Raw genomic sequence first — 26,432 nt, forward strand, 5'->3', positions numbered from 1 at the left:
AAAATTGTCAATTTTGGTTCCCTTTCTTTTTGTATTTTTTGGAGGTCGCACCGTACACTAAAAATACTATATTATCTTTATTCTATAGGTCACTACGATTACAGTGATACCTCATGTATATAGTTTTTTATTTTTTCAATTTTACTGAATAAACTAAAATAGAGGAAATCTCATTTGTTTTTGCATCGCCATCTTTTCGGAGATGTAACTTTAATATTTTTTGTTAACAGAGCGAGTTTAGGGCTTAATTTTACGTGTTGAGTTGTTCTTTTCAATTGATACCATTTTGACGCTCAATTTTTTTTTTTTTTTTTTTAATTAAAGTATGTTTTTATTAAATGTATTAACTCTTAACACTTTTACAGGTAAGTCTGATCAAGCGATCCTCTGATCGCTTGTTCAAGCTATTGTTCGCCACACACAGTGTAATACAGATGTATCACACTGCGCGGACCCGGCTCCTGGAAGGAGGATCGCACAGCCCTGGGCACTGGCATTCCCGGGGCTGCGATCCCTAAATGGGTTGCCCTGTCCTGCGCTAGCAAATTCCCTAAGCCCACAGGTGTATCCTGACTGGCTTGTAATTGTGTGAGTAGTGATCTAATGGACGTGATGACCTCTGTGTTCTTGTGTGATGAGGTAATGGACGTGATGACCTCTGTGTTCTTGTGTGATGACCTCTGTGTTCTTGTGTGATGAGATAATGGACGTGATGACCTCTGTGTTCTTGTGTGATGACCTCTGTGTTCTTGTATGATGAGATAATGGACGTGATGACCTCTGTGTTCTTGTGTGAGGAGGTAATGGCCGACCACGAGGGGAGGCCACTGAACTCACCGGATGAAGTCTTCGCTGGTGGAGCTGGCGTGTCCTGATGAGAAGACTGTGCTTTGTCCTGTTCAGATGGTTGGTGATGTTCGGAAGCTGAAGTGATGCGTTGAGGTGGTTTCTTGATGATGTCATAACTGCGAGGTGGAGCTTGAGAGCCTTGGCTGCCATGACGGGATGACCTCTGGGACTGCGGTGGCTGTAGAAGAGCTGAGGATCTGTTTTCGGATTCCTGGCGAGTTGTTGGATGCTCTGATGTCCGCCTGGAGCGCTTGGTCAGGCGGTGAGGGAAGTCTCTGCGGCGTTGTCGGGAGTCTCGGTGACGGGTGCGGGTGTGTGAGTGCGCCACCTTGCGGCCACTGGAACCCGGTGACGATGGGCTGTTGTAGTGTCTGTGACGTCCTCCGTGATGATGATGGCGGCTGCGGCCTGGTGAGAGGAGCTCAGAGCCAGTATCGGCAGCCCGCCTGCGGTATGGCCTCTGGGAGTCCATTCTGCTGATATGTTGCTGCTTGTAGGACGGGGATATGTGGCTCCTGTCTCTATGGTGCACCATGGACATAGAGGTCTCTACTGCATCAAGGGTATGCAGAGAGGACTCGGGAATAGGAGAGGAGGAGGGAAGGGGAGCTGCCCAGGGATCCAGGGCTGTGGTGTTGGCTGGGCCGGGGGGCATGGGGGGCCGGGGGGCATGGGGGGCCGGGGGGGGGGGGGCGGGAGGGCCGGGCCGCAGGCTGGAGATGACGCTGCTAGTCGCTGATGTGTGGGTGGAGGGTATGTGACAGGGAGAGAGAGAGCCTGGGGCTGGCTGGGGACTAGGCCCGAGGCCTAGGGCTGTCTGGGGAGTAGGCCCGAGGCCTGGGATGGGGCCTAGGGCTGTCTGGAGAGTAGGCCCGAGGCCTGGGATGGGGCCTGGGTCTGTCTGGGGAGTAGGCCCGAGGCCTGGGATGGGGCCTGGGGCTGTCTGGGGAGTAGGCCTGAGGCCTGGGATGGGGCCTGGGGCTGTCTGGACAGTAGGCCCGAGGCCTGGGATGGGGCCTAGGGCTGTCTGGGGAGTGGGCCGAGGCCTGGGGCTGGCAGAGGGGTAGGCCCGAGGCCTTCGGTCGGCTGTAGGGAAGGCCCGAGGCCTGGTGGCCGGCCCGGGGCTGGCTGGGGTACAGGCCCGAGGCCTGCCGGGAGGCCCTGGCTTGGGAGCCGAGGAGGCCTGAAGCCTGCCGCGTGGAGAAAGGGGGTCCGGAGAGCAGCCGGAATGGCTGGGGGAGGGCCGGCCCCGCGACTGAGAGGAGCAGGAGGAGGATAGGTGTCGGAGAGGGCGCCTGGGCTCGTAGTAGGCCCGAACCGTAGCGTGGCCGGGCGGGAAGGCCGCAGGCTCCGGCTGGTGCCGGAAGAGAGCTGAACGGCGGGGGGAGCGGGATCGCGTGCGGGGTGCGGAGCGCCTTGCTGGCCGCGTGCTGAGGAGGCCGCGCCACGGGGCTGGAAGCCACTTCAGGCTGGGGCCTGGTCTGAAGGTAAGTAAGGGGACCGGAACTGGGGGGGGCGCGCTGGCTGAGCGGGCCGCAGAGCTGGGGTGCCGGGCAGGTGAGCGGGCAGCAGCGCTGGGATGAAGGGTAGAGGAGCAGGCAGGAGCGTTGGGATGCTGGGCAGGGGATGCAACGCGCTTACCCTTTGCATACTTCTCAACAGGGATCCCACGACGATCCTCCGGTGCAGAAGGCGTCCCACGTGGTCTGGGCGACGCCATCTTCTTCTGGCCCGGGCCGCGCTTCCTGGCTGGTGCAGGTGATGATCTTCCTCAGGGGACGTCCTCCATCTTCATCCAGCTGCTCCTGTGGAGGAGGTGAGGAGCACTGGGTGGGTGGTGGTGACAGGGTGGCGGGCCGCCGGGCGGGGGTGGTGGCTGTACCCTCCAGGGTGGAAGCCACTGCAGGAGGATTCGGTCCTAGGAGATGGGTGTCCTTTTCAGGGACGTCCGCTTCTTGAACCGACCCCGCAGCAGGGCGCCGCAGGAGGGTATCCAGCATGGCTGAACCATCCAGGGCCACGCGTTGACGGATTTAATCTTCTAGGGAAGCCATGCTGGGTATTTGGAGAGGGGTCTCTGACTTCTCGCCTCTTCGGTCCAGGGGCAGAAGGAAAGAGGCCCCCCCCACGTGCTCTCGGACTTTATAAAACCACCGGGCGGGTCCTTACCCGCCCCCAAACACCACCTCCTGTGACCTCACACGGGAGGGGTAAAGGGGCAAGCCCCACCAGCCAACCAGAAGGCTTGAAACCACCCCCTACAGTCCTCAGCCCCTTCGCTATTTGCTTTGGGGCTTGTTAAGGGCACCACATGTGAGGGAAGTATCCAGCAGCCAGAGTAGGGAGCTGGGGATTCATAACTGCAGCTGAGCCTCTGCCCTGCAGCACTGCAAGGGTTAAATATGCTGCTAGAAGCAGAGGGCAGTGAGGGTGGGGGCGGTGTGCTGCTCAGGGCACTGTAAGTGATGGTGCCAGGGCAGGAGATGTACTATAGATAAGCCCTGGCAGCACTATGGGGGCCATGTGGTGGGTGCATGTACAGTAGTACAAGCAGCTGCTGGGGATGCACTAGAGCTACTCCCTGTCTGGCAGCACTATGGAGGTGATGTGGTGGGTGCATGTAAAGTAGTACAAGCAGCTGCTGGGGATGCACTAGAGCTACTCCCTGCCTGGCAGCACTATGGGGGCCATGTGGTGGGTGCATGTACAGTAGTACAAGGCGCTGCAGGGGAAGGGGACAGGCTCATTTCCGTTCCTGCGTTCCTGTTCCGTGTGCCTGCTCCCGGGTTCCTGCTGTGAGTTCCAGGGTTCTCTCCAGCGCTGTTCTCCCGCTGTCACCCCGGGCACGGACTGTGTTCTGCACTACTTACCTTGGCTGCCACTGCAGGCTAGTTGCACCTGTGGAACGACCTGGTGGTACCCCGCCACAGCAAGACCATCCAGCTTTGCGGCGGGCTCTGGTGAAGACCAGGTGCCACTTAGACTCCGGTCCCAGGTGTAGTACCATCTCCCGCGGTGGTCCAGAGGGTCCTCAGACTAGCGGCCACCTCTCCTGACCATCATGCTGTGGCTCGTCAGCTCATGGGCCCAGTGTTACACGTCCTCTGTCAGACTGGCGAAATCCATAACCACCTTCCCCTTACACTCCCGGGCACTTTCTTGAATAACCCACATAAAACACCATTTTCCCAATAGCTATAATGAAATAATTGACACTGAGGCTCATGTTGGCTGGTGGAAACCGGTCACAGCTTTACTATCACATATCTTGATATAAATATAAATTGTTATAAAACTCGAAAATCTCAGCATTATACACATTTTAATGTAAATCTCCACAGCAAAGAAAAACGGCTCGTACTGCACTATGGCCATCCGGACTCCCAGATGACAAGTCGACCAGACGAGCAAAGCAGTATTCCATCCTCTCTCCATTTCTCACCACCAGCTGTGACTTCGTTATGAAACCCGGAAATCTCATCATACACTTTCCAAAGTATATCTCCACAGTGACAAACATGACTCAAGTGCACATCTGGACTCCCAGATGACACCATTATTTATAAAAAGCGGTAATCTCAACATCAAACACATTTTTAGGTAAATCTCCATAAGAAAAACGGCTCGTACTGCACTATGCCCATCCGGACTCCCAGATGACAAGTCGGCCAGATGAGCTGCACATCCATCCTCTCTCCATTTCTTTCTGCCATCTGTGACATCAGGGCTATAAAACATAGAAAATGTTAACAGTACAACATAAAACTGAACCTTGTAGGGAGGGAGGGTGGGACTGCCCCAGCGTATGATGAATATCCCCCATAGAGAGAGATAAGACAGATCAGAGATGCGTCCTAGACTACAGAGCGGTGGTTCCGCTATCCCCACAAGCGCTAAATACCTGCATAGCAGCTCTAACAAATACTTCTTAACGCAAACGGTATCTGACGAAGGTCAGTGTTTGACCGAAACATTACTCATACTTATCTGTCCAAATAAACTATCCCTCGCTTAAGATTAACAATCAGTGTGACTGGATTCCATATTAGATCAGAGATGCATGAGATCCATTAGATGGCGATACATGAGATCCATTAGATGGCGATACATGAGATCCATTAGATGGCGATACATGAGATCCATTAGATGGCGATACATGAGATCCATTAGATGGCGATACATGAGATGCATTAGATGGCGATACATGAGATCCATTAGATGGCGATACATGAGATCCATTAGATGGCAATACATGAGATCCATTAGATGGCGATACATGAGATGCATTAGATGGCAATACATGAGATCCATTAGATGGCGATACATGAGATCCATTAGATGGCGATACATGAGATCCATTAGATGGCGATACATGAGATCCATTAGATGGCGATACATGAGATCCATTAGATGGCGATACATGAGATCCATTAGATGGCGATACATGAGATCCATTAGATGGCGATACATGAGATGCATTAGATGGCAATACATGAGATCCATTAGATGGCGATACATGAGATCCATTAGATGGCGATACATGAGATCCATTAGATGGCAATACATGAGATCCATTACATGGCGATACATGAGATCCATTACATGGCGATACATGAGATCCATTACATGGCGATACATGAGATCCATTAGATGGCGATACATGAGATCCATTAGATGGCGATACATGAGATCCATTAGATGGCTAGATTAGATTACCCGGTCCCGGGGCGATTCACTAAGATCGTGCGCCTGAGTTCCTGCAGGTGTCGCTTCTGTGCTGAGGTCCGCCGGATTTCACCTTCTTCTTCCCGGTGCATGTAAGTGCTGATCTTGCAACACATTTCCTTTTTCAAATTCTGTGGCTTTTCCAAAACCGTCGGGTTGTCTGACGGCCACACTACCCCCCCCCCCCCCCCGCCCAATTTCTGTCGATTGAAAGCCGGCGCCATTTAATCTAGTTTCCATGCTGGACTAACATCTAGGATACCAGCCATTGCTCGCTTCTGTCTCCATCTAGCTCCCTATCTAGCTCCCTATAGGAAATACAGCTTCAATATACAGATAGGGATTAAGACATATATTTCCCCTGATGATTGTATCTGATGATACATGAAACGTGTAGGGATTGCATAAACATTTTTGAGTAGGGACTAATAGCTGTAAGGGAAAGCTTGGGACTGTGTTTGTCAGGACTGGAGCACTTGGGTCACCAGACAGCCAGACTATTTTTAGGGTATAATAGGCCCTACGTACCTGTATTGTTTCCCAATCGGATCCGGAACCTACACACAGAAGAGCGGTGAGATCCAATCTGTTTTCCTTGCTGTTGATCCCCTGATAGGAGTTTGTGAATGTTTCCTTGTGATACTTTCAAGGTTTGCAACGAGGGGGAATATGTCACTTGCATATGTGACCCTGTAATCATCAGACAGTTGTGACTCTGAGTGACATGTGGCCTCTCTTTATCCAGTTCTGGTGACTGGTTATGTCCATATTGCACTTTATCTTGATATCTTTATATATGTTTAATGTGCACATCCTGCTTTACATCTATTCTAAGTTTGTGGATGTATTAATGGTCTGGTGAGCGTACCTGGCTGGAAAACAAAGAGTGCAGGTCTCACGAGCGTTTTTATTGTATTTGCCTTTGGCAATATTCTGTAAAATTTATTAACCCTGCCAGTCCCTAAATTCTGTTAGCAATTACACATACGGCACTGCTACATCTGTGTTCCTGTCGGCCTTCCCCCGGATCACTTATCTTCCTGTAGCTTGTAGTTTGCAGCTTGTCTCTTCTCACAATCTCCTGCCAGAAAGTGATCAGTGTCTGTGAGCTCCGTGCAGGGGGCGGGACTAGAGCTTCAGGGGGCGGGGCTACAGCCACAAGACACAAAAATCCAATCAAAACTCACACAAAAATCCAAGATGGCGCCAACCCTAAGCCTGAAGTTACAGGGTCGGGTCTAGGGGCAACTGAAGTTGTGTACAGCCGGACTGATAGAGACAGGTGGGAATTAAATCTGTGAGATGCGGCATATTTGTTAATAACAGTGAATTAGAGAATGTGTTATTTTGTTGTGCTGAGTAACTTCTCTTCATGGGAGGAATACCCCTTTAATGAGGCACATGTGCAACATCCCGCACCGGGGCATAGCCTATTCTTGGGGCCTGGAGGCAGCTGGGGCCCAGAATACCGGAGTGTCTGGCGGTTGCGACCTAGGCACGCTGTGGTCACGGTGCTTGGTATGGGGACCGGAGGGCTGTCCTACAGCCTGGCAGCTCTCCAGCAGGTGGTGTGTGCAAGAAATATGGAGGGAGTGGCAGATGTACAGGTTCTCCCTGGGACAACCCCTGAGGTGTAGGATGAGTCCCTGGGTAATGGATGGGGAAGCCCGTGGTGACAAGTAGGCGTATCCAGGGATCAGACGGAGGCGACGTTGTGCAAATCAACTTACAACTCTTTATTGAACAGCAGTCAACGGGCCAGAAACAGATAACAGCAGATTCCTTAAGCTGGAAAGGTCATGGAGAGTCGGTCCGCAGGAAAGGTGCACGCAGCCTGATAGTAGATGCTGGGCTGGTTCAGATGGAAATGAGTGCAAGTGGTGGAAGCTGCAGTTCTGGGCTTAGTCTCCAGACTTGCCCTGGGTGCCAGGTGGTAGGCCTAAGGCACTAGAATCTCCTGGAATTGATGGCTGTGGCAGCACTGAAGGTGTGCTGCTCACTCTCTCTGGGATAAGACGCTGCAGTCTGACTGACTGCTAAGACCTAGGACTGCTGAGACAGACAGACTGACTCCAAGATGGATTCTCTCACTCTGACTAGACTAAAACCCTGTGCTCTCACCCAGCAGACGTTTTCATACTCCCCCTGGTCAGGTGGTAGCACCTCTCCAATCACCTTCCAGCTTGTATAGCAGACATATTTTTGGATAATGATATATACCAATTAACTGTTACCTTACCAGGCAGTATCTGCAGCTGCAATTACACAATATTCCAAGTTCTAGAAACATCCTAGAGGGTTCATGACTCCCCATAACAGCTCCTGACCTAGAGAGGGCGCTATTCACAACTATCAGACTGCCTATGCTTTGGCAGGGGTGTTGCATGCCGGAGATCTACGGATCCTCCATCAGTGGCCACTGGCTTCACAGGAACAATGATATATACCGAGAGCCTGATACACTGCGACCAGGGCCGGGGACAGCACTGGGCAGACCCAGACAAGTGCCGGGGCCCAGGGTTGCTGGGGGCCTCACATAAGGCTGTACATAAGGAATCCATAGGGGGTGAGGGGGGCTTTTTATAAAATAACCATGAGGGGGCTGTTTGGTAGAATGAACTAGGGAATATTTTGGGGAACAGGATACTTTACGTTTCTGGATTTTAATGCCGCTACGTGTGTTTACTGCAAAGCGTATTACTGAGGCTCTGTCACCCCGGGGCCTACTGATACCCGGAGCCGACCCCATGTGCTCCCCTCCCCAGGGCGGGTCCTAGAAAAAGTGGGGCCCTGGGCAAAACTAAAAGTGGGGCCCCAAAATAAAACTATTTTATGACCAGTTACAGTCTGCAAGACTTGATTCAAACTGAAACATTTATAAAAAAAAAAACAGAAAATATTTACCTTCACATCTCCTAAATGTAATACAGGCGATCCCCTCGACTTACAGATGACCCCTAGTTACAAACGGACCTCTGAATATTGGTAATTTCCTGTACTTTAGTCCTAGGCTACAATAATCAGCTTTAACAGTTATCACAGGTGTCTGTAATGAAGCTTTATTGTTAATATTGATACTTGTGACAACTTAACATTTTTAAAATCAATTGTCACAGAGACCAAAAAAGTTCTGGCTGGGATTACAATGATAAAATATACAGTTCGGACTTACATACAAATTCAACTTAAGAACAAACCTACAGAACCTATCTTGTATGTAACCCGGGGACTGCCTGTATATGGACATGTGCAGAGTTCACAAATGTCCAATCTACTTTCCTAAATCAGTAAGATGTGAGGAGATCATACAGACCCCACATGTGTATATTCACCAAAATATGCAGCAAAGGGAACGTTACATCCACAGGAGACACCAAACTATTATTGCAGAATATTGCACTGAGCGTCACACAGATGTATCATTGTATCCTCCCTTACACAATGGTGATCCAAATACATAACTATATATCCATAAACCAAGCTAATGAGATAATAAAAGTCACATTTAGATGTCGCCATTGTATTAGCCGCACAATAACAGGACCTCCGCGCTTCATAAGAATGAGAGTGAGAACATAACATGGGTGTAAATAATGGAGGATGGTGGGAAATAAAAACTTAATTCCAGAACATGTGAGTGTTTTTGGCGTTACATATAACTTTATGGACATGTTCTGGGTCGCAGTGTTAATGTGTCGAATGTTCATTGTATCAATTTTCTCAAAAAAAAAAAAAGAAAAACACGAATCACAAAATAAAAGGTAATAAGAGAGAAAGTGTGTTCTTAGATAGTTCTGCAAAGAGAAGGGTAAAAACATTAATATTAGTTGATATTATCCCTTCTCAGAATGTAGTAACATATCTGTGAGGTGCAGCAGCTCCTGTGTGCAGCAAATTCTCCCTGTAGCCTGATGGCTAAGAATCTGGAGGGGGGGGGTTGGACAATTCAGAGGGCTGTATCTCTGGCTCTGTGACATAAATATGTGTTTCTAAGTGTCAGGGAAACGGAGATATTAACTGATAAACTGCCATTGGGAGTGATTTTCATATATAAAAATGGCACCTGATATTCTCACTTTAAACCTGAATATCTCTGGATCCCTGGCACCTAGAAACACAATTCAAGATTCATTTGAAAGAAGAGATTCTCTCCTTCCAGGGGGCCCTGGGCAACTGCCCACTTTGCCTACCCATAGCACCGGCCCTGCCCCTCCCCATTTATTCTGCCCCCTTTTTATCCCTCTCTTCTACCCCCCCATCTCACTAATCCATAGCTATTATTGTGGTGCCCCTCACAGGGTTTTGCCTCTGTATGTTCTCTTTTGGGTATAATATTACACCCTGAAGTGTTTATGTTTCTATTTCATGTTCAAAAATTTAAATAGGTAAAATAAGATTTCTTTTATTTCCACAATCCACAATCAAAGAATAATGTCTGCTTCTTCCATAAGCCCCAGTCCATATGTGTTCTCCGATATTCTAGCTCCGCTCTAGTGAAGGGAAATCCTGATGAAAACTGATGATGTCGTCTTTGGATAATTCTGGGATGTTCTGTAGGATTGCTGTAGGTCCATATAGAAGAACCAGGCTGGAGAGCAGTGTGTAGGTGCCCTATATAACAATGTAATGTCATAGACCAATTGGGGAATGATGAGGGTAGACACCAGGAGCCTAGCCACAAGGGGGTTTACCGTAAGGATATGGGGGGCCCCATCCTCGTACTGTCTGTGGAGAAGTCTTGATGATGAATACTTGCCTTTGTACTGGTGCCCACATAGGACCATCTCCATGTCCTCCACAACAGCCTCACCCCATGGGGGAAGGTGACTAATTCTAGTGACACTACCTTGTAGACCTTACTGCGGGGAACAGGCGCCAAACTCCTCCAAACCTTGTAATCCGGAGAGTCCTATAACACAGTCCAGGTAATACTCCACGTAACCACCGGACTCATGATACCAGCAACTCATTCATGTGCAACCAACTCTTAGACCCCGACCCCCGAGCGACTTACACTCATTTTACTCTGGAAAATACAACACAGGAAACTAGAGATTATTTCCTCTTATCCATGTTTTTATTTCTCCTCTCCATGTACATGTAGATCCCGCTCCATCTAGAATCCTACAAATGGAGATTTTACTGCACGGCCAAAATCTACACTTCCCGGCTCTCCCAATGTCAGGGGTGACACAGAGGCCTCCAAAGTTTTTGAACCTTTTAGGAGAAGACATGGAGAACGTGTTCCAGAGGGATAAAGCCGGGAGGACTCCGTACAGCAGCGTCTTCTATCCTTACGTCACATAGAAGACCATTGTTATACAATCCCAGGTTCTTCATTCCCATCAGTGATCTGCAAAGTACAAGAGACATCAGATGAAGGCGCCTCATACATGACAGATCAGACTTGTTTTCATATATCAGTATCGGGCTGGTTCGGGTGATTGTCTATTACACGTGTTACACTGTCTATTGCGTGTACACACATACACAATATACATACAACACACACACAAAGCGGATACGAATACATACAGTATATACAGCATATAAACAGCTTATACACACAGATGCAGCAGATACACATCATAATGTGCTTATCTGCTGCATAGACATATATACACTGATGCATATAGACATACATACATACACATATACATATATACACATATACATACACATATACATACATACACATATATACACATACATACATACACACACATGTAAAGATACTTACATTCTCTGGTGTGCAGGCAGGGGAGGCTTGGCTGTAGATACTGCTGTGCTGGTAGCTGCATATGAGCAGGGCGGCTGCGGATCGGGTGACGGATGAGGCGGGCCATGGTCAGATGAGCCGGGCCGTGAATGAGGCGGGTGGGCTGGCGGCCATGGAACGGGCCACGGATGAGCCGGACCGCGGTTGAGCTGGGCCGGCGGCTGCATATTGGGCCTCCGATAAAACAGGCAGGTAGCTGGAGAACGGGCCACAAATGAGCCGGGCCGGCGGCCACATACCGGGCCTAGGATGAGGCAGTCGGCTGCCTTTGCTACATCCATGGAGCTGAAGACCACAAATTAGCCGCATGTTTTGAGGAAGGGTGGGGTTGCTGCTCGGATTGGCTGCTCGGCCACGGATGAAGCCTGGTCGGCGGCAGCACGTGGGTAGGGAGGAATGAGGGAGATTGGCCGGGCAGATGGGCACAGATGGTAATTTACTCCATTGCCCTAGGAGCAAAGCAGCAAAGAAGAAACCTGAGGAACCTGCAGGAGACATAAGCAGGAGGATTGTGTCAGACACTGCGGAGTCTACATCATCCCATAGGGTAAATGTCATGTACTTACCTGGAGGGTCTTCTGTCCCCTCCGCTGCTTCTGCTGAAGAAAGATAAAAAATTATTATTATTATTGATGTCAGTGATGCAGAATTACAGGTGATCTCCAAGGCCGGAAAATCTCAAGAAGAACCTTGACCCCTTAATGACAATACTGCCGTACTGTAGTATATGGTAGGATCAATCAGACAACCTAGGGTTAAAGTACCCTAGGGGGGTCTGAAAAATAGTAAAAGTAACTAAAAGAAGTTTTAAAAAAATGATAATTAAAAAAAACAAAAATTCAAATCAAAGTAAAAATCATAAACACATTAGGTATCACCGCGTCTGAAAATGCCCGATCTATCAAAATATAATAACGGTTTTTCACTGCGTTTAACCTGTAACGGGAAATAGCGCCCAAAGTTGAAAATGGCCATTTTTTTGCAATTTTGAAAAATATAAATTCAATAAAAAGTGATTAAAGGTTCTGACATTCTGCAAATGGTAGCATTAAAAACGTCATCAAAAGTAAAAAAACTGACACCACCCACAGCTCCGTACACCAAAGTATAAAGAATGTATTAGCGCCAGTAGACGGCAATATCCCCCAAAAAGTTTTTGTACAGGTTTTAATTTTTGTAAATGTATGAAAACATTATAAAACCTTTAAAATTTTTTATCCCTGTGATCGCAGCATCCCAGAGAATGAAGTAGACGTGTCATTAGGGGCGCACAGTGATAGCCATGAAATCCAAGCCCACAACAAATATGGCGCAAATGTGTTTTTCACCATTTTCTCTGCATTTGCAATTTTTTCCCCACTTCCCAGCACACGACATGGAATAATAAATACTATCACGATGAAGTATAATTTGTTATGTAGAAAACAAGCCGTCACACAGCTCTTTATGTGTAAAAACAAAAAGTTATAGATTTTTGAAGGTGGGAAGTGAAAAATGGAAATGAAAAAACAAAAAAAGACCCGGTCGTTAAGGGTCCTATATATATATATATTAAAGGGATGTGCATCACTATTTTTAATGAGCGCCCCCTAGTGATCACTACAGGTAGGCAGAAGGTAAATGGTCACTTACCTCTGGCGGCTGCTCCCCCGGCTCAGACACTTAGGTCTCCACCATCTGCGTCTTGGCCTACAAGAAATAATAAGCAGATAAATCTTCATGTGGAGGGTTAGGGGTTAATAAGGGTTATGTGTAGGGGCAGAGGTCAATGCATGAGAGTATGTGACCCCCATGTGGACCCCAGTAATGTAAATGCGGTCCTATTTATTCCTCATACTTACTGTAGAGTCTCCTCGCTCGGCCAGGCCTCAATCACCTCCAGTCCTGAAGGTCTACAAAAGAAAACACTGACATCAATATAAGAAGTAAAAATCTCTGATGATGACTGAATATATCCATAATGTCTGTGTGGAATCAGCTGATTGTATTCCCACTCTACATTTACCTTCTAGGACTCTCTATGATGTTGTTTCCATCCAGTAATATTTCCTCCTCCACATCTTCTATCTCCTCCTCCTGATCTTCCAGATTTTTCACCTCCTCCTCCACATCCTCCTCCTCCTTCACATCCTCCTCCTCCTCCACTGCCAGGTCTTTCCCCTCCACCTCCTCCTCTTCTCTCTGATGTTCTACCTCCACCTCCGCCTCCTCCTCCACTTCCAGGTCTTTCCATTCGTCCTCCTCCTCCAGCACTCTCAGCTCCTCCCATTCCTCCTCCTCCTCTTCTTCAGCTCCATCTCCCTCCTCGCTGTATGAGACAGAATAGGAATGAAATCTCTATGATAAATCAGTCTTATATTCTGGGGGCAGATAATATGGAGACTGGGGGAAGGGATTGGAGGACACTTGTTCTAGATTATTCTAGAACTTCATGGGATAAAGGAAATGTTCTATACTCACGTGTTATCAAACAGGTCAAAGAATCGTAACATTCGTACTGTTGTTATCCTAAAAGAGAAACACAGCGCTGGTAACTGGAACTGCCCTACACGATCCCCCCATATACCCCTCATATTCTCTATATACCCCTCATGTCCCCCATATACCCCTCATGTCCCCCATATACCCCTCATGTCCCCCATATACCCCTCATGTCCCCCATATACCCCTCATGTCCCCCCATATTCCCCTCATGTCCCCCATATACCCCTTATGTCCCCCATATACTCCTTATGTCCATCATATACCCCTTATGTCCTTCTTCTACACCTTATGTCCATCAGATACCCCTTATGTCCCCCATATACCCCTCATGTCCATCATATACCCCTTATGTCCCCCATATACCCCTCATGTCCATCATATACCCCTTATGTCCCCGATATACCCCTTATGTTCTCCATATACCCCTTATGTTCTCCATATACCCCTTATGTTCTCCATATACCCCATATGTCCTTCATATACCCCTTATGTCCTCTATATACCCCTTATGTTCTCCATATACCCCTCATGTCCTCTATATACCCCTTATGTTCTCCATATACCCCTTATGTTCTCCATATACCCCTTATGTCCTTCATATACCCCTCATGTTCTCTATATACCCCTTATGTCCCCCATATACCCCTCATATCCCCCATATACTCCTTATGTCCCCATATACCCCTCATGTCCTCTATATACCCCTCATGCCCCCCATATACCCCTCATGTCTTCTATATACCCTACATGACATGTCCTCCATATACCCCTTATGTCCTTCTTCTACCCCTTATGTCCATCAGATACCCCTTATGTCCTTCTTCTACCCCTTATGTCCATCAGATACCCCTTATGTTCCCCATGTACCCCACATGTCCCCTATATACCCATAATGCTCTCCATATATCCCTCATGCCCCCTATATACCCCTTATGACACCCATATATCTCTCATTACTCCCATATACCCCTCATGTTCTCCATATAACCTGTATGCACCCTATATGCCCTTCATGTCTTCTTTATACCTATCATGCCTCCCATATACCTGTTATGCCCCCATATACCCCTCATGTCCCCCATATACCCCTCATGTCGCCTATATACCCCTCATGTCCCCCATATACTCCTCATGTCGCCCATATACCCCTCATGTCCCCCATATACCCCTTATGCGACCAATATACGCCTCATGTTTTCTATACACCCTACATGTCCCAATATACCTCTCATGTCCCCCACACACCCCTCATTTCTTCTATATACTCTACATGTCCCCCATATACCCCTTATACCCAACATATACCCCTTATACCCCCCCATACTCCCTTCTATGTATCTCTGGTGTCCCCCATATACCCCTTATACCCCTAATACACCCTTCTATGTATCTCTGGTGTCCCCCATATACCACTTATACCCCCCATACTCCCTCCTATGTATCTCTGGTGTCCCCCATATACCCCTTATACCCCCCATACACCCTTCTATGTATCTCTGGTGTCCCCCATATACCCCTTATACCCCCCATACTCCCTCCTATGTATCTCTGGTGTCCCCCATATACCCCTTATACCCCCCATACTCCCTCCTATGTATCTCTGGTGTCCCCCATATACCCCTTATACCCCCCATACACCCTTCTATGTATCTCTGATGCCCCCATATACCACTTATACCCCCCATACACCCTTCTATGTATCTCTGGTGTCCCCCATATACCCCTTATACCCCCCATACTCCCTTCTATGTACCTCTGGTGTCCCCCATATACCCCTTATACCCCCCATACACCCTTCTATGTATCTCTGGTGTCCCCCATACACCCCCCATACACCCTTCTATGTATCTCTGGTGTCCCCCATATATCCCTTATACCCCCCATACGTCCCCTTCTATGCATCTCTGGTGTCCCCCATGTACCCCTTATACCCCCCATACACCCTTCTATGTATCTCTGGTGTCCTCCATATACCCCTTTTACCCCCCATACACCCTTCTATGTATCTCTGGTGTCCCCCATACACCACTTATACCCCCCATACACCCTTCTATGTATCTCTGGTGTCCCCCATATACCCCTTATACCCCCCATACTCCCTTCTATGTACCTCTGGTGTCCCCCATATACCCCTTATACCCCCCATACATCCTTCTATGTATCTCTGGTGTCCCCCATATACCCCTTATACCCCCCATACGTCCCCTTCTATGTATCTCTGGTGTCCCCCATATATCCCTTATACCCCCCATACGTCCCCTTCTATGCATCTCTGGTGTCCCCCATGTACCCCTTATACCCCCCATACACCCTTCTATGTATCTCTGGTGTCCCCCATATACCCCTTATACCCCCCATACACCCTTCTATGTATCTCTGGTGTCCCCCATACACCCCTTATACCCCCCATACGTCCCCTTCTATGTATCTCTGGTGTCCCCCATATACCCCTTATACCCCCCATACACCCTTCTATGTATCTCTGGTGTCCCCCATATACCACTTATACCCCCCATACACCCTTCTATGTATCTCTGGTGTCCCCCATACACCCCTTATACCCCCCATACGTCCCCTTCTATGCATCTCTGGTGTCCCCCATACACCCCTTATACCCCCCATACTCCCTTCTATGTATCTCTGGTGTCCCCCATGTACCCCTTATACCCCTAATACTCCCTCCTATGTATCTCTGGTGTCCCCCATATACCCCTTATACCCCCCATACTCCCTCCTATGTATCTCTGGTGTCCCCCATATACCCCTTATACCCCCCATACACCCTTCTATGTATCTCTGGTGTCCCCCATACACCCCTTATACCCCCCATACGTCCCCTTCTATGTATCTCTGGTGTCCCCCATACACCCCTTATACCCCCCATACGTCCCCTTCTATGTATCTCTGGTGTCCCCCATGTACCCCTTATACCCCCATACACCCTTCTATGTATCTCTGGTGTCCCCCATATACCCCTTATACCCCCCATACACCCTTCTATGTATCTCTGGTGTCCCCCATATACCCCTTATACCCCCAAACACCCTTCTATGTATCTCTGATGCCCCCCATGTACTTACCCCTCCTCATTACCCCCTGGTTATAAGGTTATAGCAGTATATAGAATAATAGTATGGTATAATTACCGTATTGGGCCGCCTAATGCCCTGATCGTCCACCACCAGCGCCTGTTAGGAGAATATGATGGGACACGTGATATATACAGGTCAGGATACAATATGATGTCATTATACATGAGCACAGAGGCAGCCAATCAGATCACTTATGTACAAGACCCCGGGTCCTCCATGTCCTCGGCCTCCCCATTTCTCTACATAATGAGAAGATTGGTCACAGCTACAGGAAGGTGAAGGTGGAGGCCGCCATTAGTCTAAAGCCGATTGGACAATATACAATGTGATCTGATTGGTTGCTACGGGCAACAGCTTCATTCTAGGTAAATCAGTAAAATAAATGGGGGGATGTATCGGGCCTGGGGGCAGTTTTCTTGTGTACAAGCCCTGAAATAATCACAATTATTAGTGAACCCCCAGTAGTTACGATTATTTCCTCCTCTCATTTACTCCAGATTATTTCCCCCCCTGATGGTATGATAAATCCCCCCCAATGACTTGTCTCATCATATGCTGTGACCTGTGCCCTGATAACTTACCTCATCTCTGCAGACTCCCATCCTTCATCCTCGGTGTTATCCTCCTCCTCCTCCATCACCTCCACAATCTCCTGCTCGATGTTCTCCTCCATCTCCTCCATCACCTCCTCCCTCACCTCCACCTCTTCCTCGTCCTCCATCCTATAAGTACATAAGACAGTGAGTGTCCAGGACCTTCTCTATGGTTTCTACAGGTGGAGACATGATGGACATCAGACATTAGTGGCCAAGAGAAGGAAAGTCTCAGTTACTAAACCTTTATAACCAGATCTCATCCCCGGGACCTGAAGACCTGGAGATCCCTCTTCATTACTTCTCTCACTACCCCTCCTACACCGGTACTAGATCCCAATCTATAGCCATCTCTATGGACCTGCACAGAACCCGAGACCCTCAGTATCACCCCCCATGTAAGTGCCCCCCAGATCTATCCTGTTATACAAGGCCCAGTCCCATCCAGACCAGAAGCCTCATCTATAGCTTATCCTATAACTGCATCATATGTCTCCAACTGTCTCACAGGTAATGGGACCTTCTGGGACATCTATAGGATTATGGGAACTTCTGTGTAATCTATAGGATTATGGGAGCTTCTGGGTAATCTATAGGATTATGGGACCTTCTGGGCAATCTATAAGATTATGGGACCTTCTGGGTAATCTATAGGATTATGGGAACTTCTGGGTAATCTATAGGATTATGGGACCTTCTGGGTAATCTATAGGATTATGGGAACTCCTGGGAAATCTATAGGATTATGGGAACTTCTGGGAAATCTATAGGATTATGGGAACTTCTGGGTAATCTATAGGATTATGGGAACTTCTGGGAAATCTATAGGATTATGGGAACTTCTGGGAATCCTATAGACATTGGCATCACCTATGAGACTGTAGGATATAACATGTAACCATGGGGCCCCCTCCAGCCTGACCCCCTACAGAAGCCGCTTTACTATATGAGTAGCGCAGGGATAATGCACATAGTAATGTCCCCATCTACACTATGACAACTCTTCCGGCAAAACTATATAATATACAGGGTTAATGGAAAAGATATCACAGTAATGAGCTGATAAATCTAACAAAGGTAACCATGGAGACCGATAATACAATTTAGAGTAGGGGGACATTCTGTTTCCCATTATCCCTTCCATTCTCCATATATATAACTAATATATAGGAACCTATAGCAGAATAATTCCCAATATACATCTGGTGGTCACCACTAGGGGGCGCTCTGTACATATGGATTTATACAGATATGATCATACTACATGGCAGCTGTATACACTGAGCTCCCCCTGGTGGTGACTGTAGGAAAACCCTTAATGGCAAGAGGCAGATTGTTACTTACCACAAACTCAATCTCACTCACTAGCACCAAATCTGTAACAGAGGAGAAGTAAAGAAATGGCCATTACTGATCAGTAGGAGACAAGATAGAAGAGAATGAAGGACACAACAGGAGCTCAGGACACGGGGACTTACCTCAATCTCCTACAACAAACCCTCAGAGGCTTCTAAGTTCCGCAGCTTCTTATATACCCGCGTGATGTCATAACGCGGGGGGAGGAGCCAGGAGATCAACATTCCGTCACATTCTATATTCAATAAACTTTATTTATTTTGTGTTTTTTCACAACATAACAGTCATAATAACAGAAGAGAGGATTTTATACGGTTTATCTTCTTCCTACTGATTATTTAAAAAATTTACTAAAAACCATCAGAATAAACTGCTGACAGGCAACAGACAAAGGCAGAAAGTGTTGGTTATTGTTACAGATACGTAGAAAAATCTCCAGTAACATAACAGACACTTACTATCAGTTTCTGTACATAACGGACACAAGAATGGAATAGTAATCATGTATAATATTATATATCCCGGGCCGCCTCCCCCTCATATCACAATATTCATGAACTCCTCTATTTCATTTCATCCCCGATCCATCCAGACAACACATAGGGGCTCATTTACTTACCAGTCCGGAGGAGTTCACCGATTGTCTGACGATAATGCACTGTGCTGCAATTCACTAAAATCGTGCGCCCGATATCCGGCATGTGTCGCTTCCCCGCTCAGGTCCGACAGAGTTCACCTTCCTCTTCCTGGTGCATGTAAGTGCATTGATCTTGTGAGACAATTTGAAAGTTAAATCCTGCGCTCAGTCCGAATCAGTTGGATCGTCCGAACGCACGGACCCCAATTTCAGTCACATGAAAGCAGCTCCTCGGACCGCCCCTCATGAATATGCTGGTCTGAGGTTTCGAGGTTTGTGATAACGCTATCATTGAAACACTTCGGCGTATGTTTTAGCATTAGGAGCTGATTAGGGGAGCTCTGAGGCCCGTTCCACACTTGCAAGTATGATGCGATGAACTGCTGCCGGGATTTCCCGGCCCGAACTCTGCAAACCGGGAGTGAATTGACATGCTGAGTTCACTCCCGGTTTGCAGCGGTCGGACCGGGAGATCTCGGCAGCACGCGTTGCGAGTGTGATGCGAGTGTGAATACTGAGGGTCGGGCTGGGGCGGGCTAGTTAAACTTACCTCGTCCGGCGCTGCTGATGTCCCGCGCCATGGTCCGTCTCCCCTGTGCGCCCCTGTATACAAACCGGCGCACAGGGGAGACGGACCATGGCGCGGGACATCAGCAGCGCCGGACGAGGTAAGTTTAACTAGCCCGCCCCAGCCCGACCCTCAGTATTCACACTGGAAGCTCCCATCCGACACCATCTCCCAGCGCTTAAAATGCTGAGAGATAGGGACGGATGGGAGGAGCCGGCCACATCGCCGGCAGGAAGCTCCCTGTGCGCGGCTTCTGTGCCCCTGTAAACAAACAGGGGCACGGATCGAAGGGACCGCGGCGCGGGACATCGGCGGCGCTGAAGGAGGTAAGTACATGTTAATTATGTTTAACTAGCCCAGCCCGGCTCTCAGTAATTTTTAACAGCCGGATAACCCCTTTAAGGACTAATAACAAGCCTTTTGCCAATCCACTGACTGGATATCTACAGATTAGAGACGACTAAAATTTGGGTTCCACTGAGTTTGTCCAAACCCGGATTTTAAAAACCTGTTTCTGTTCTGTACCTGGACCCAAATCCAAACCAATAAGGAAGATTTAGGAACTGCCTTATCAATCAGCGTGTTTGCAGCTAAGCCTTACGGCAGCAGCGAGTGATTGTTACTATTCACATGGTTATATCCACAGTGTTACAATGGGGGTCATTTACTAAGGGCCCGATTCGCGTTTTCCCGACGTGTTACCCGAATATTTCCGATTTGCGCCGATTGTACCTGAATTGCCCCGGGATTTTGGCGCACGCGATCGGATTGTGGCTCATCGGCGCCGGCATGCGCGCGACGGAAATCGTGGGGCGTGGCCGAATGAAAACCCGACGTATTCGGAAAAACCGCCGCATTTAAAAACCGAAAAAGTGTCGCTCGGGAAGCGCTTACCTTCACCTGGTCCGAGGTGGTGCATTCCGGCGCGTTGAGATGATTTTCAGCGCAGCAGCGCCACCTGGTGGACGGCGGAGGAACTACCTTCATAAATCCTGGCCGGACCCGAATCCTGTGCAGAGAATGCGCCGCTGGATCGCGAATCGGCCGGGTAAGTAAATGTGCCCCAATGTTACAAGCACAAGAAATTGATTTATTGATTCATAAACAAAACACTGGTGACCCCTAATGGCTGCTCCCGGTAGTGCGCTGGAATATCCACTAAGAAATCTCTCCTATCCGCACAGGGTGACTAACTATGAATATGGAGACAACGCCATCGATTTGTAGATTTTTATTAAAAGCGTTGTGGTTCATAAATAGGAAAACAATCATTAAATATACATTTTTATTGAGTGATATAAATAAAAGCTAAGTTTTAGACCAATGGGTTTCAGTGAGGTCCCCACAGACTTTTTTTTGTAAAATACTGGTGAAAACCGGATACCACTTAGACTCCGGTCCCAGGTCTCGGCTTACGTCATCATCTGCATTGGTCCAAAGGATCCTCTACCACCGATCCTGACAACGGCTACTGGTCAATAGCGACATTTATATGACTACTGCTGCTGCTGGATTGTGCTTTGAAATGCATTTTGAGCCCATCCGGAATAACTTCTTCCTAGACCAGAGATGTGTTTATACCTGAATGCTTGTGTACGGTAAGTAGCGTCATGTTTTGGTGCATTAAAAAAACAACACTTGTTGCTACTTACTGGATGCAAGTGTTTAGGTCTAGACACATCTGTGTTCAGGGAGGAGATATTCCCGGCTGCACTTGATGCGGATATTCCCGGATGCACTTGATGCGGATATTCCCGGATGCACTTGATGCGGATATTCCCGGATGCACTTGATGCGGATATTCCCGGATGCACTTGATGCGGATATTCCTGGATGCACTTGATGCGGATATTCCCGGATGCACTTGATATGGATATTGCCGGATGCACTTGATGCGGATATTCCCGGATGCACTTGATGCGGATATTCCCGGATGCACTTGATGCGGATATTCCCGGATGCACTTGATGCGGATATTCCCGGATGCACTTGATGCGGATATTCCCGGATGCACTTGATGCGGATATTCCCAGATGCACTTGATGCAGATATTCCCGGATGCACTTGATATGGATATTGCCGGATGCACTTGATGCGGATATTCCCGGATGCACTTGATGCGGATATTCCCAGATGCACTTGATGCGGATATTCCCGGATGCACTTGATGCGGATATTCCTGGATGCACTTGATGCAGATATTCCCGGATGCACTTGATGCGGATATTCCCGGATGCACTTGATGCAGATATTCCCGGATGCACTTGATGCGGATATTCCCAGATGCACTTGATGCAGATATTCCCGGATGCACTTGATGCGGATATTCCCGGATGCACTTGATGCAGATATTCCCGGATGCACTTGATGCGGATATTCCCGGCTGCACTTGATGCGGATATTCCCAGATGCACTTGATGCAGATATTCCCAGATGCATTTGATGCGGATATTCCTGGATGCTCTTGATGCAGATATTCCCGGATGCACTTGATGCGGATTTTCCCGGATGCACTTGATGCAGATATTCCCGAATGCACTTGATGCGGATATTCCTGGATGCACTTGATGCGGATATTCCCGGATGCACTTGATGCGGATATTCCTGGATGCACTTGATGCAGATATTCCCGGATGCACTTGATGCGGATTTTCCCGGATGCACTTGATGCAGATATTCCCGGATGCACTTGATGCGGATATTCCTGGATGCACTTGATGCGGATATTCCCGGATGCACTTGATGCGGATATTCCCAGATGCATTTGATGCGGATATTCCTGGATGCACTTGATGCAGATATTCCCGGATGCACTTGATGCGGATTTTCCCGGATGCACTTGATGCAGATATTCCCGGATGCACTTGATGCGGATATTCCTGGATGCACTTGATGCGGATATTCCCGGATGCACTTGATGCGGATATTCCCGGATTCACTTGATGCGGACATTCCCGGATGCACTTGATGCGGATATTCCCGGATTCACTTGATGCGGACATTCCCGGATGCACTTGATGCAGATATTCCCGGATGCACTTGATACAAATATTCCTGGAAGCACTGGAAATGTGTTTCAAAAGGCCTTGGGTTACATTCCCATCAACCTTGGTCATAGCGTGTCCTAAAATTGTGCATGTAACATTCCCATGAAGCAGTAGGTGGGCCCCCAGCATCTATTACACTGGTGGGCCCTGGGTCCTCCAGTCCTACTCTGACTCTCAGGTACGGAGTGGACCTTTCCTTCCATCAGTTACTATAGTGAGAAATATTATTAGCGGAAGCAGGAACAGGACACATTGTAGAGGCTTCACGATCAGAAGACGAAGAGATTTCCCACCTGGAAGAAGAACAAAGACAGAACTGAGAAATATTGTTATTACAGGTAAATATCTGTTTTACTTAACTTTGTGAGTACATACTCATACACAGTGCCAGCTCTTCACATACAGGGAGTGGAGAAGATGGGACCCCTGGGGGATTATGGGGAAAGGCAGAGCAGGGCTACCATTGGCACCTGCCTCCTCTGAAAATAGTCAATTGCATGTGTGTCTTTAAGACGCAGATATAAGTTCTGATCCCAAAGTACCTCTTATTGCGTGAATTAATATATATGTTCAGAGGCTGCTTTAAATAAATGAATACGTTTTGTGTATAGAAGATAGTATAATTATTTTGGTGAGGGACGCTGTATGTATTTATATTGGGAGACAAGAGATGCCCTTACAGAACAAGGACCTAAATATCGGCAGGGAATGCTTCATAATATACAAAATCGATTCCATATCCAAATCCCATATCTCATATCGTTAAAACATTTTGAAAATGTTTTGAAAAACTTCAATCAAGCACTAATTAGTGCAGAGAGTGGGATTACATTTGGGTGGGGGGTTATATATAATGAATGAAGAGGAGCACTGTAAATATCAAACATTTAGTGGGTAATATATATTTATTCAGGGGGTATTGTATAATAATTTATTGAGGTATTTATTATAATACATTTTGAGAATTCACAGTCTGTTATTTGAAATATCTGGGGGAATAGCATTGTCATTTGTGAGGGGCATATTTTTTGGAGCACAGTGTGGGACATAACTGTTATCCAAGGGACACAATAATCAACTGTTTTATTGATGGTGGCACAGTGTGGAGTGATGCAAGGAGTAAAAGCCATCTGGGCGGCAAAATATGCAGTGATTATTTATGGCTAGAAGAAGTCATCATAAAGTTCTATACCTCAGGAGAATCATCACTTTTGAGGAGATCAGGGTGAACCAGACCAGCACAGAAGGAAGGCAGCAGCTGTGACTGGCTTAGAAAGTAAGTGAAGTCTTTGTTTCCCTGATGTGCAGCCATAGTAAGCAGTACATGTATTGCTGCTATGTATCTATATGTGAGGTATATTCACTGCAGGTATATATTTATGTTTGCAGTATATTCACTGCTTGTATATATTTGTTTGTGGTATATTCACTGCTAGTATATATTTATGTGTATGGTATATTTACTGCTGGTACATATTTATGTGTGTGGTACATGCACTGCTGGTACAAATTTATGTTTGTGGTATATTCATTGCTGATATACTTGAGGTACACTAACTGCAGGTTCATAGTGATGTGTGAGGCTGATTCAATAGCGGCTGACTACTATTTACTTCTAATGATTTTTTTATCAGCGGAGGAGGCATTTCAGGCAGTAGAAATCCATTACTTTGCATTGCTTTATTGTGTATCTTGTGTTACCATGCATAGTACTAATGTTTAGACCTGAAAACCTGGTTTTACAAACAGCACTTGGCACTTAGAATATCCTACAGAACCATTGCTGCTCTTGAAATCATTAGCGTGGAACATGAACAGCACTTGGCACTTGTAATTCTCTACATAATGATTGCTGCTATTCTGAGTTATTACTGTGGATCCTTACACACTTCGTCCCCATGTTGTTTGTCCAGCATAGCTGACTTTTCTGTCTAATCTTTGTTCCCTTTTTTAATTGATTGATTCCAATAAAATTTTGATTTTTTTTTACATATAATCTCTATGGAATTCTGTCTCTTTCTGTGTAGGGTTTGATTTATGTATTGCCAGCAGTAGAAAACGAGTCTTTACCAAGAGGATTATCTTGTTTAGCATTTCGGTCCCTCTCTGATAACGATGTTCAAATAACATGCTAGTAGAAATCCATAGCAGAGGCAGCCATGCAACTAAACTCTCTGCTGCCTAAGATGAGATATAATATGGCGCCCCCTCTGCCCTATCCAGTACTAATATATCAGGTTATTTTTGGTAGGTAGATTCTCCATGTAGTGTCACTAATGCTGACAAGGTATGAAGAAACAATATTATTAGAAGAATGTGCTGCTCTGTAATAGATAACTGCACCCCTGATGCCGCCCCCTTATCCTACTGCAAATGGTGCTGCCTGAGGCAAGAGGCTCTACTCTCCTCATGGCCTCATCATACATAAATAAGCTCTAGTTCAGTGCCTCCTAAAAAAACAATGTTAGCAGAGTATCTCCTTATACGTGATGTACATAAGACCCCTTTACCTCTCGCACCTGTAGATGTACAAATATCTTGCACCTTGATAGAGACGCTCTTCTGTTCTGCTGGGTTCTGGACTGTACACTGGATTTCCACATCCCTGCGGTCTGTCAGTGACATCTCCATGGTGCTGCCAGTAATATTCAGCTCATATATGTCTTCATACTTAGACAATATCCACAAATAGGACAAATGTGATGTATATGATGGGACAGTACAATGCAGGACCACATTACATCGGTCCGTAGTGTTTCCCTTCACTTCAACCTCTACACCTGGATGAGGCACAGGCTCTGCAACAAAGAGTACAGTATATACAGTGTATATCAGACCGGAAGTGACCGTAGTGGTACATAGTAATCAGCAGTGTTCACTTGTATCCTGTACCGTCATATAGTGCACAGTGTATAATTGGTCATATAGTGTGGTACCTACCAGTATCTTATGGTGACCTAATAATACTTCCATACAGTGTAATACAGAGCCCCAACCACCATACACTGCAGAGATAATGTAATGTAACACATAAAGTGTCCGTATATCAGCCTACACAGCCTTATTATAGGTCAAAACCCACCAGTTAGATTATTGGGAGGTCAATGTGAATACATACCGTAGACAGAGATGTTATATAGGCGGTATTTCATTCTTCCATACACATCCACAACCTCAGCTGTGTAGATCCCGCTGTCCTCCATAGTCACATTCATTATAGTTAATGTAAATAAGTCCTCGGATGTTTGTAGACGATCCATGAACTGGGAGGCGTATACCACATAATATTTCCCAGTGCCGCC

At 47.1% G+C, this 26,432-nt stretch overlaps 1 protein-coding gene across 3 annotated transcripts; it reads right to left on the reverse strand.

Moving 5' to 3' along the window:
• Positions 1-10,613: 10,613 nt before the first annotated feature.
• Positions 10,614-18,900, reverse strand: LOC140068691 (uncharacterized). Of its 3 annotated transcripts, none has more exons than XM_072114080.1 (10): positions 18,867-18,900; positions 17,511-17,651; positions 16,984-17,025; positions 13,814-13,861; positions 13,359-13,661; positions 13,195-13,245; positions 12,986-13,042; positions 11,920-11,949; positions 11,315-11,838; positions 10,614-10,927 (listed from the first exon to the last, which is right to left on the reverse strand). In XM_072114080.1, exons 2-9 carry the CDS (start codon positions 17,648-17,650, stop codon positions 11,790-11,792), a joined length of 720 nt encoding a protein of 239 aa, XP_071970181.1. In that variant the 5' UTR covers position 17,651; positions 18,867-18,900; the 3' UTR covers positions 10,614-10,927; positions 11,315-11,789. The 3 variants fall into 3 exon arrangements, with proteins under 3 accessions (XP_071970181.1, XP_071970179.1, XP_071970180.1); XM_072114078.1 differs by having other exon boundaries at positions 11,920-11,952; XM_072114079.1 differs by lacking the exon at positions 18,867-18,900 and having other exon boundaries at positions 11,920-11,952; positions 17,511-18,710.
• Positions 18,901-26,432: the final 7,532 nt, after the last annotated feature.

This window comes from Engystomops pustulosus, chromosome 7 (genome assembly GCF_040894005.1).
Source record: "Engystomops pustulosus chromosome 7, aEngPut4.maternal, whole genome shotgun sequence".
NCBI classification, from domain to species: domain Eukaryota; kingdom Metazoa; phylum Chordata; class Amphibia; order Anura; family Leptodactylidae; genus Engystomops; species Engystomops pustulosus.